The 12,382-nt window shown below is 31.8% G+C and overlaps 1 protein-coding gene across 2 annotated transcripts in view; it reads right to left on the reverse strand.

Annotated features, from left to right (window-relative positions):
- The window catches only part of LOC134708034 (mucin-5AC-like), a 221,759-nt gene that overhangs the window by 194,443 nt on the left and 14,934 nt on the right, over positions 1-12,382 (reverse strand). The window contains exons 6-12 of one of the 2 annotated variants that reach the window (XM_063568281.1): positions 11,611-11,706; positions 10,993-11,187; positions 8,325-8,363; positions 4,475-5,017; positions 3,946-4,052; positions 2,506-2,656; positions 987-1,221 (exon numbers count right to left, since the gene is read on the reverse strand). In XM_063568281.1, coding sequence (XP_063424351.1) covers positions 987-1,221; positions 2,506-2,656; positions 3,946-4,052; positions 4,475-5,017; positions 8,325-8,363; positions 10,993-11,187; positions 11,611-11,706 — 1,366 coding nt within the window. The remainder of the gene's footprint in view (positions 1-986; positions 1,222-2,505; positions 2,657-3,945; positions 4,053-4,474; positions 5,018-8,324; positions 8,364-10,992; positions 11,188-11,610; positions 11,707-12,382) is intronic. The other variant, XM_063568282.1, reaches the window with a different exon arrangement.

Here is a 12,382-nt window from a genome sequence, read left to right on the forward strand (position 1 = left end):
TACCGGAACTACTCCTTTAAAGAAATGCCAGAAATAAACCAATATTGTTTGAGGAATGCGACTGCAAAAATTTAGAAGTTCCAAAAGCCAAAACAGAGCAGTATAAAAAATCTTTAATATATTCAGGATCTATTTTGTGGAATAACTTACCAATATCCTTTTTAAAAAATCAACCTCAAGTACAAGCTCATTCAAAAAAGATTTTAAAAATTACTTGCAGGAACTTTAATAAGCTATGTAATTGTATATGCATAATAATTTTCGCGCACTAAACTTTAGATTTTGTTGGGGTAATTTAAATGCACAAATGGGTAATGAACTGTCATATTCTTGGGCTTGGTACAGCCTTATGCATACCTATACTTATGCAACTCTAAGTCCCTAAAGTCAAGGCTAAGTCCCTTAAGTCAAGCCTGTCCCTAAAGTCAAGCCTAAGTCCCTAAAGTCAAGCCTTAGTCCCTAAAGTCAAGGCTGAGTCCCTAAGGTCAAGCCTAATTCTAATTCCCTAAAGTCAAGTTTAAGTCCCTAAAGTCAAGGCTAAGTCCCTAAAGTCAAGCCTAAGTCCCTAAAGTCCAGCCTAAGTCCCTAAAGGTAAGGCTAAGTCCCTAAAGTCAGGGAATAAAGCAAATTATTTTCATGTCCTTAAATTGCAAATTCCTCAAATTTTATATAGATTATGCCTTTTATTTTGATATAAAATGGTTAACCAGACATTAAAACTTATTTACAAATTACAAATATTATTTTCACTAAGGCTTATAAGCTTCAAGCCAAAGTCAGAGAACATTAAAATTTATTTGTTTGGGCATGTTATGTTTAGATTAGTCAAAGCCGCACATGTTTCCTTAGTTTAGCAGTGCCCACTATATAAAGAACAACTAGTGTAGTACATTAGGGGGATCTGGGACCGTCCTTTGTATGGAGATGCCTGTTAGGATAAGTTTAACTGTACTGGGGAAAACATTTTACATGGTATTAGTACTTACCAACTGTTGCAGTCCTTTGGAATAACATCACCTGCATGATATTCTGACCCATCATCCTTTGTACAGGGACACTTATCATTCATGATGCATTTGCCTTGATGGAGAACCATACCATGGGGACAGAAACAGCCATCAATGCATGTACTATCAGTACAGGTTGTGCCTACTGATGTGCAGGTCTTCTGGCAAGCACTTCCACATTCCTGATGAACAAGATTGTTTGGGCAGGATACAGCTTAATATGAAAACGATTTAAAAAATCAAGCAAATGTGATGTGATATATCATAGTTAAATGTAACCATATTAAAATTATTCAATAATAACATAATAAGACCTATTTTTCAATATTGGCTGATTTTTTATATTGTCCAGTGGCAAATATTTCTAACATATCATATATAGGTATGTTTTGCAGAAGCTTTTTGTCCCTTGAATTAAGTCTTTAAATGTCATTAAAGCTCCTCTAAATCTTCTTTAAAAATATTCCAAAACCTAAAAAGTATCTTTACAGTTAGAGGAGGGGGGGGGGGGGGTAACTTTATCTGAATTATTTCCCTTTCCTTCTGTGGCAAGGTTGGACAAAAACTGAATCGAACAAAATTTATCTATTTTTTTGTAAAATTTTGTAAAAAACAAGATACCCCAAAAATGATTGTGGCCAAGTTTGATTTAATTTGGCCTAGTAGTTTCAGAGGAGAAGATTTTTGTAAAATACTAAGATTTACGAAAAATGGTTAAAAATTGACTATAAAGGGCATTAACTCCTAAATGGGTCAACTGATTTGTAAATCTTACTTTGCTGAACAGTTTTGTTATTTACAGTTTATCTCTATCTATAATAATATTCAACATAATAACCAAAAATATAAAAAAAAATCCTTAAAATTACCAATTCAGGGGCAGCAACCTAACAACGGGTTGTCCGAGTCATCTTTAAATTTCAGGGCAAATAGATCTTGACCTGATAAACAATTTTACCCCATGTCAGATTCTCTCTAAATGCTTTCGTTTTTGAGTTATAAGCCAAAAACTGCATTTTACCCCTGTGTTCTATTTTTAGCCATGGCGGCCATCTTGGTTGGTTGGCAGGATCTTCGGACACAATTTTTAAACTAGATACCCTTATAATGATTTTGGCCATTTTTGGTTAAATTTGGCCTAGTAGTTTCAGAGGAGAAAATTTTTGTAAAAGTTAATGACGACAGACGACAGACGACGGGCGACAAACGACGGACGACGGACGCCAAGTGTTGAGAAAAGCTCACCTGGCCCGCATTCAATTCTTAATAAAGCTTAGTAATAACATTTCCAAATTGTTAGACATTGTTGATATTACCACCTCCGATATGAATTTGATAAAAATCTGGCAAGAATTATATATATGAGAGTGCTCATAAAACCAGACATACCTTTAGTTTTGTGCAATGTGCTGCACAGGAGACAAAAAATATTAGTAATATGTAGTGTAACTACCAATGAGATGTTGATTTATTAAAATCTATTCGCTTTTAAACTTACAACAAAGTTGATTATTTCTCCAATTGAGAATAATTCCAGCTTCTAAACAAGCTCTAGCATATGCCTCCAAACTGCTGCAAGAACATTTACTGAGATCTCCACCACAACAATCAGATTTACAGGCCCCTTTAAAGGAGGCAGGATCCACTTTCTAAAATTAAGATTAACTTGTTAAATCTAAAAAAAAGTCACAGAGAAAGAGCAGATATACAGTTAATTTCTGGGAAATTGGTAAAAATAATAAAAAATTTAAAAGATCTATACAATTGTAGGGGTCACAAAAAAGGGTCAAAAAATGGTATTATTTGACATTTCTCAATAAAAATAAAATAAAAAACTATAGACAGGTAATTTTAAATTTTTTTAATCAGTAATTATTTTGAAATAAATTTCATGAAAGAAAACTGATATTAGGTCTATTCTCCATTATATATATTATTCAATATAACTGTTATTGTTCTAGAGTTCTTTGAACCTACACCTGTCTACCTGACATATATTGGAACTGTCAGTTAGGAACTCACAGACAACTTATTTTGCTGAAGAATCAAGCAAAATGTTTATCAGCACTAAATGCTCAGGAATAACTTTAATTTCTTTAAAAAACAAAAGTTCATTTAGATACTTACATGCATGCATAAATTCATCATTTGACAGAGGGTGTAGTTTAATATTTAAACACGATATATAATTGTTTAAACAACTAAACAAAATATACAATAGCAGTTTTTTCACTGTCATTTAGACTAAGCTTATAAAAATTATGGTAGTTGATATACAATTTTTAAATTTCTTGTGTTAAAAAAAAATATTTGAAGTCCAAAAAAATAATAAATTCTTTATACATACCAATATGCTATGGGACAAAAAATATTGTTTATCCTAAAACAAAGGTGTTCATTCAAATTACAAAATTGTACCAATCATTCTGTTCCATAAAATATTGATTTAAGAAATACAAGCAATGGCTTCGGAAAAGGAAAAAGTATACAAGAATAATGTGACTGCAACCTTCTAAATAAATACTGAAATCCTCCTAACTTTTTAAATCTAAAAGTTAATTAGCTTTTGAGACTTCTGAGCTCAATACTTAATTTTAAAGTACATTAAGATGCGGGTACTTTTGTATATAATTGAAATAAGTCTTACTTCAAAATTAAATGAACAATTGAGGTGATTTTAATTTTAAACTAATACATACTTTTCAAAAAAAAAACTACGTCTAAAATAATCAATTACTGACTAATTGTTTGCAAATGTTTCCACATTAAGTTTTAAAGAAAGGTAATACCACCTTAATAGTTATTTTCACTCTGAAAGATCCTTGACAATGAACAAATTGCATAGTTTAATTCAGCAGGCCTTACGTTTTTTTCACACAAGAAATTTTAATTAATTGTACATTTTACTACTTTTCTTTGTTATTTTTGTATAACTTACTGTATGGCAAGCTTGAAAAGCTGGATCCATGATTTTATTGCACACTGATTCGGCCTGAGTAGCTTGTGTACCAGAACAAGATTTCTGTGGAGCATCTGGGCACACAGCTACAAGAAGGATGCACATGTGAATAAACTTCATTTAAAAGATTTTGTTTTTGATCTTTGAACAGATATGATCTAAAAATAAACTATGTAACTAACATCAGAACAAATTTCAATATAATTCTGAAAAAAGGAAATTAAGTCTCATGATATATACAAGTCTCAACTGTCCAGTATACTCCTATATATATATGTCAAAAGGAATATCTAAATTATCAAAAGGAATCATTTCAATCTTTTTATTCCCATTTCTACAAAGGAAGTTTTTGTTATAATTTGTTAATTCTGAATTCTGATACATTTTGTACTCTCTTTAACCTAAATGATCTGGAATCTTCTACCTGTTATTCAATTATCCAAGGGCCCGTCAAAAAAATACAAAAACTGTAAAAACATATTGAATTGTAAAAAGACTAAAAACTTACCTGCTCCTATTGCTGATTTTTTCCAGGTTGATGCAAAACTGGATGGTGATTTAACAACACTGCCGGTGTCAGTTGTGAAATCATCTCCTTTATTGCCGTTATATGTACCACATAAACCTGAAATGCCTCCTTTATGATCTGCTGAAACTGACAAGAATACTGACTGTCGTCCATCCCACCGTATCATAAAACCAAGAGGGCTTTTCATGACAATATAATGTCCAAGCTTTTCGAAAGTATTGCCATCTCTAGATGTGGGAATTGTCAATGGGAAATTATTGAAATAAACAATGGGACCTGCAGCTCCTTTTCGAAATCTCACAACTGTCTGTCCAATGTAAACATCAAGTTCACGTTTGCAAGGTGTATGTGAAGTACATTGTTTATCATTTATCAAGTGGATATGGAATGTGTCACTTTTGCTATCTTTTGCCATAAGATATTCACAATGTCCTTGGAATGAGTATACTGTTCCATCAAATGTTCTATAATGGTCTTGTCCCCATGCAGCACACATGGCATCTCGCGTTGAGTGTGGATGATCTATAAATAATAAAAACATCAGAAATGTCTGTCTATATATTTTATATTTTATTTGCCAAACCTAAAATAAAAATTGTATAATCATTGGACCCTGGGGTAATACCAGGAATTTAGAAATATTCTCTTTTCATGTGTTTGTCAGGGGTAGTAGGGGTTATTCAATATGTCAATAAGTCCATTTTCCCTTTCAGGTTTTTGAAAGTATTTTAAGAACTTTTATCCACCATTTTCAGGTTTCATATTATAATTTGAGTCTTGAATAAGTATATTATAAAACAAGAATTTGTCCAAAGTACACGGATGCCCCACTTGCACTATCCTTTTCCGTGTTCCATGGACCGTGAAATTGGATAATAATCTCATTTGGCATTAAAATAAGAAAGATTATACTATTGGGAACATGTGTACTAAGTTTCAAGTTGATTGGACTTCACTTTTATCAAAAACTACCTTGACCAAAAACTTTAACCTGAAATTCCCACTTTCATTTTCTATGTTCAATGGACCGTGAAATTGGGGTAAAAAGTCTAATTTGGCATTAAAATTAGAAAGATCATATCATAAGCAACAAGTGTATTAAGTTTCAAGTTGATTGGACTTCAGCTTCATCAAAAACTACCTTGACCAAAAACTTTAACCTGAAATGGCCACTTTCATTTTCTATGTTCAGTGGACCATGAAATTGGGGTCAAAAGTCTAAATTGGCTTTAAAATTAGAAAGATCATATCATAAGCAACAAGTGTATTAAGTTTCAAGTTGATTGGACTTCAGCTTCATCAAAAACTACCTTGACCAAAAACTTTAATCTGAAATGGGACGGACGGACGGACGCACAGACGGACGGACAAACGAACGGAGCCACAAACCAGAAAACATAATGCCCCTTTACTATCGTAGGTGGGGTATAAAAAGTGTTTTCCATCAGGATTATATTTATCTACAGTTTTCTTATTTAATTTTACTAGAACTTTTCTTAATTTAATTACCTATTAGCAAATTAGAAATATTTGAATATGTTTGCATGTTTTGCATCATTATAAAGTATGGTCTCTTCACCCAAATTTTGTAACTGATCATGTACTAAGTAATTCTGATGAACTTATTTCAGTACTTCCAAAATGAGTCAGGTCATATTATTAACCAAAACCAATGCAGTCTGACAACTAAGTTTTTGATGCGAGTCACGATTTGACACATGTATACACCTTCTCTTAACACTCTTTTTTTAAAGTTTCTATGATTAATTCACTAATTTAAAGTGTTTTCGTTACACTTTTGAATCTGAATTGCTGCAAAGATACATCCCAGTTGTTTAGGGAGTTGTTACAAGTCTGTTTTTGACAAAAAAAATGTAAACACAACTTGTTCTTCCATGTAAAAACGAAACGCAAAATTTCATAATAGAAAATAATTAGAAATAAAGAAATATTATACAATCACTGTCTTTTGGTGAGGTAAATAAGTGGTTTTATTGACTTTTGAAAAACTGATATTCACTGAGGCCAACGTCCGAAGTGAACATCAGTTTTTTTCAAAAGTCAATTAAACCACTTATTCACCGAAACAAAAGACAGTAATTATTTTATTCCATATTCCGAGAGAAATGTATATAATGGAAATTATTCACCAAAACGAATTGCACATCAAAAGTTATTTAACAAAATTTTACACGTAAAAGCATGCGACGTTTTGCACTGTGAATATGCTTATTTATCTAAAATCCCTTTCATATAGAAAAACCTACTAAAGTTTTAGCAATATGGAATTACATAATATCTAGTATATGATAACAAATCTTCGATGTTAAGTAATTAAATAATAATATTTAATCAACACTTATTAGAGGATTGCTTGGATTTGAAATAATAATTAATGATTTATAGAAACAGTCCTATTGTCAACAGGAAGTTCTAATTGAAGGGAGACAATTTTGGCGGTAAATCTTCAAATATCAGTTCTGTCAAATCTTATATATACATGAAGACATATTTCTGATGGCAATAATGCAAATATTATGAAGTTATCATGCTTTATCTTTTCCAGACTCAAACATTACATATAGGATTACATAAAAAGGTTATATTAGTATATGAAAAGTATATTTAAGTTTTATTTTATTAATATAAAAATAAGTTGGGCATTCATGGCTTAGTTCACTTTACCTTATTTTACTGAGTGATATTTTAGTCTGCACTAACTAACCCTCCAAAAGCCATGAATTTATGGTAAACCATCCTTAAATGGGTTATTCATTAAACACTTATCAATTTTCCAGAATTCAAAGTTTCTTGCTTAAGTTTTGTTGTTTAATATTTCTAAATGACAATAAAGATTTTATCAACAGAATAAAATAAAACACTGCATAATTCTCAATAAATATAAGTTGTTTTCTGCAAAAAAATCTAAAGCTGTTAAAGCTTATAAAAGCACTGCATGTTAGAGATGAATTGCTCTTGTTTGAACCACAATTCTATTAGATGTAGCTTCATAGTAACTTGTAGCATTTAAATAATAGAATTTTGGCTATTGCTGTGAAATAGTATGCAATTTGTATACATTCTGATTCAAGAAGTGTTTAGTCTTTTAACAAGTGGATAATCTTAATTAATATAAAGCCTGACCAAGATAAACTGTTATCACGATAATGCAAGTGTTGAAATAAAAATAGCAAAATGTTACTTTTGCAAATATTCAAAGTCAATAAACCATGACTGAAGGTACATGGCTAAACATTCTCCATGGAAATGAGATGTGCCAATGCTAAAACAACTGCATACCAAATACCATTGACTTTTAAACAAACCTAAAAACAAACTAATACATGTAAACTAAGCAAAATTTCCAAGTCAATAAACCATAACTTAGGGGGCAAGGTCAAATAATCTCCATGGTAATGAGATGTGTCAATGCTAATACAACTGCATACCAAATATCTTTGATTTACCACTAGTGGTTCACCATAAACTAGAAATAATCACAAACTAATACATTGTTAATGCCGCCATCAACGACGACGGAAACAGCATACCTATGTGTCGCTTTTTGGCTCTTTCAAGCGAAACTAAACTAATTATAAGCATTTTAAAATCAAACTACATTTTAGTATGTTTGTAAATCTAGTTTGACCATGACCTTTGTTATTGAAAATGCTTGAAAAATATGTGTATATTCATATTATTTTAATATGGGAAATTGTGGCATGATATAAAAGCTATGAGAACAGATTTAGATGGCACTGCACACACAGTATAAGCTGAAATGCTGTTTCAAAAGCTAAAAGCTTATTATATATAAAATGATTATTACTTGAATTTCCTCCAGGTATTATAGTAACACTTGATCCAACTGAAAAACAGAAATATATCAATTCATCAGGAAAAGGCTAAATAATTTGCTGTCATATACATAAGACACGTCTACTTTGTTCTGCATAGAGCTTTGTTTAGCTAATGCATTCATCTTTGACTGATCAGGTCTTCCAAAACAAGAGACATTTATAAGTATATACCAGCTCTAAATTACTCTAAATGTATGTGCATAGAAAATGGAATTAATTAAGAAGGATTATAATAAGATATACTGGATTGGTCCTGGACCAGATTAATTTTGATACCATTTATTTTAATAAGGCAAGTACATGTAATACATATATATCCATTATGAGTAGGAGGGGGTATGCTGAACAAGATCCTGACACAAAATCAAAACATGTACATAATAATTTGCAGCAAAGAAACAGTGCCTTTATTGCTGCTCTTCATCTTGAAAATTACAGTGAGATCTTCAAAACAGAGAAATCATTCTTGCCTCAACGAAAGTTTCAAAACAGCCCCTAGCTCTAGTTTGAGCAGAATTATTTGCTAAAGTCAATATCATCAAAATTGTACCATTGAAGACACACGGTGGGAGGCAATATGAACAATCAAATATGAATAGCTGTATGCATGGCATAAATATCTAACAAGTACTGATATAGATTGACTGACAATTTCACTTCTACATTACATTACTATAAAACGAGACAAATACAAAGCGAAACACAGGGTAATTAGTTCAGGATGTGGTACATAAACGGTAAATGTTTTTATATCCCTCACAAATGAAGTTTTAGGTGGTATGGGGGATATATAGGATTAACCAAGTGTGTCCTGTCCTGTCTGTTGTTTTGTCCATACAGATCTTAAAAGTGAGGTACTAGTACAATACAATGTGTAGAGGATTTTTTTAGTGAACGAAGAAGAAAATACATCATACATGTCATACTTGATGAAGGCAGAGATATGTCTCTGCTGAAGGCAAAGCAAGAATATTTTTTTTAGCAACTGAATAGGCCAGATTATTTTCAACAACTTCTTGCTAAACCTTTAAGCACCATTTTCCCCTTTCAACAGAATAATTTTGCAGATAAACCTTGTTTGATTGTCATAAGTGCACTTTAAAGTACAATTGCACCAGTCTGGTATGATTTTTTTTCACTCATGCTTCAATAAGACAGTAAGACCAACCCATGTTAATGGGAGCAAAACATCGACACCATGAAAACTAATATTGTTAAAGTTTGACGCAGGTCGAGTGCCATGTTGATTTTGTTTAGTATGAGAAGGCACAGTACATGTGTACAATTTTGCAACAGAGTCTGACAAATATTTTAATTTGTATATTAGATATCAAGCTGTTTATTGAGAACTTATTTTTTTTTCAAATACTGTTGATTTTTCAATACCAAAAATGTGAACATTGAATGATCTTGAATGGTAAAAAAAAGTTCAATTATTTACACTTTTCCTGTGAAAAACACAATGAAAAAAAGACAATTTTTCATGCAAATAAATAATTGTAAATAAAAACATGCAAGCAACTTGATTATATAAACAAGAGGCCATCAAGAGCCTGAACCAATCACCTATAATTTTTTGATTAAATATTTCATCTATAGATGATTATTTTTGCCTTTCTACAAATGTATATATTTTAACAAGTGGCTTAAAAATGCCATTGAATATGTGAGATATGTCACATATGATGACAACATAACCTTTCAATCAGTTTAATTAAGGTCTGGAGCTGGCATGTCAGTAACTTCTAGTAGTCCCTTGTTAATTTATGTATCATTGTCATTTTGTTTAGTTTCTTTTGTAACTTATTCTGACATGAACTCAAGACTTCTTTTAAACTGTGTTTTACTGTGAGTATTGCTGTGTGTTTGTTTTGTCTACATTGGTAAGGGGTATAGGGGAGGGTTCAGATCTCACAAAACATGTTTAACGATCCTTTAAATAAACTTATTCTAAAAGGTTACCATTTCAACATTGTAATAAGATCATTGAATATTGTTTTCAAATTGCCAATTTAGTGACAGCAACCCAACAATGGGTTGTTTGGTTCATCTGAAAATTAATGGCTGATAGTTCTTCACCTATGAAATACCTTTGACCCACATCAGAATTGCTCTAAATGCTCTAGTTTTTTAGATACAAGCCAAAAACTGCATTTGACTCCTATGTTCTATTTTTAGCTATGGTCACCATACTTGTTGATAAATGAAAATTTCTGATACAATTTATAAACAAGATACCCTAAGGAAAGTTCATTTAAAATTAGAAGGTATTTGGCCCAGTACTTTCGGAGGAGAATATTCTTGAAATAGTGAGGAACACACTTGAGCTAAAAAAAAAAAAATAGAGACAACCGTTAGCTATAGAATAGAGATTGGAAATGGGTAGATAGAGTACTGCAGGCAAAACCCACTTCTAAAAAGTACCAGACATCATCAAAATTGTACAAAAGGAATACTTTATTTATTGGAAATAAAAAAAAACTGAAATGGGATATGAGACTTGTTCCTCCAAATTGTGGATTCCCTTATATTTTCACTTCACACATTTTTAAATCTCTGCCTCTCCACCAAAAAATGTCCTGTCATTAAAGTTTCTTGTCATCTTGTCCACTACTTTTTAAAAGACAATTAACTTACTAGGAAGACAGTTTGGAATGCTTGAAACGACTGGAGTCCAGGTGCCATTAGATGAACATGTGTATTTATCTGAGGGTTGATATTCAAATGTAAACCCTGGTTGACAAGTGACAGTACATTCTTTTTTTGTTGTTCCTTGGTGGCACTGAATACTGCCACCCTGGGGTGATGATGGATCTGCACATAAAGCTGCAGCTACAAAAATAAATTGAATCACATTTCAAATAAGATATAAATTTGATACATTACAGTTTTGCTTTATAACCTCAAACCTTATAAAATAGCAAGCATTCTGAGAGATTGCAATGCATAGTCCCCTACCGGGTAAAAAATACATTATACTGGAACAAAATGCTAACTTGTTCAAAAAACACAAACAACAGTAAACAAAACACAGCACAATACCAATACTTAGTCTGTTCATATTCAAGAAAAAAAAATATCTATCGTTGAGCGCTTTCACTGAATTATTCAGTGACAGACTTAGTTTTAAATCAAACTACAACAGATTATTAAACAATATCAATGTATCATTTGAGTCTTAGTAAATTAAGATAATATCCATTGGGAACAACAAGAATATGTATGCCGACCGCAATTAATGGACATTTTATTTACCTTGTTCACATTTAGCACCTTTCCAACCTGGTGTACAAGCACATGTATCTGGCATAACACATGTCCCATGGTGTTGACATGGAGGATCACAAATGGCTGAAATTATAATTTATACAAATACTTCAGGATGAACTGTTACCTTACATGATTACCAGGCAGCTCATCTAGAGAAGAGGTTAACCAGTTGGGTGAATGATGGCTTACTTGTGTTTCTAGGGTTTCTGTTTTAACAGTTTAATGAGGGGTGTACAGAAAAACGTGAATTAAAATTGCCACTTCAGGATGAACGAACAATTAAAAATCTCTTGCACATTATCTGTTTACCTATTTCATGAAACACAGTGAAAAACTAACCACAGTGAAAAACTAACATTTTTCACGGCTGCACGTAAAAAAAAAAGTTTGTTTCCAGTTTTTGGAGAAAAAAAAATGTTTTTGTTTCTGAGAAGAAAAAAAATTGTTTGTATCACCCTCAGCTGCCACTATATGTAATGCTAAAATTGAAAGAAGAACAAAAAATCGACTTTTCACGCAAAAAAAAGATTGTTTTTCGCCGCAGGCGTTTAAAAAAATTGTCCAGAAAAAAAAATAGCCCCCCCCCCGAAAATCAAATGGTTGCTGCCTAAGTCCCTATATATAGCTAGTATAGAAAGTCCCTGACCCCTGGGAACAGTATATCTCACAGTTAACTGAAGTACTATTTTACTATTCAGAAATGAATTTGAATATGTATCATGACCGTTTACTTTTTTTGCTATTTTTAAAAACCTAA

Source organism: Mytilus trossulus, chromosome 2 (assembly GCF_036588685.1).
Source record: "Mytilus trossulus isolate FHL-02 chromosome 2, PNRI_Mtr1.1.1.hap1, whole genome shotgun sequence".
Taxonomy (NCBI): domain Eukaryota; kingdom Metazoa; phylum Mollusca; class Bivalvia; order Mytilida; family Mytilidae; genus Mytilus; species Mytilus trossulus.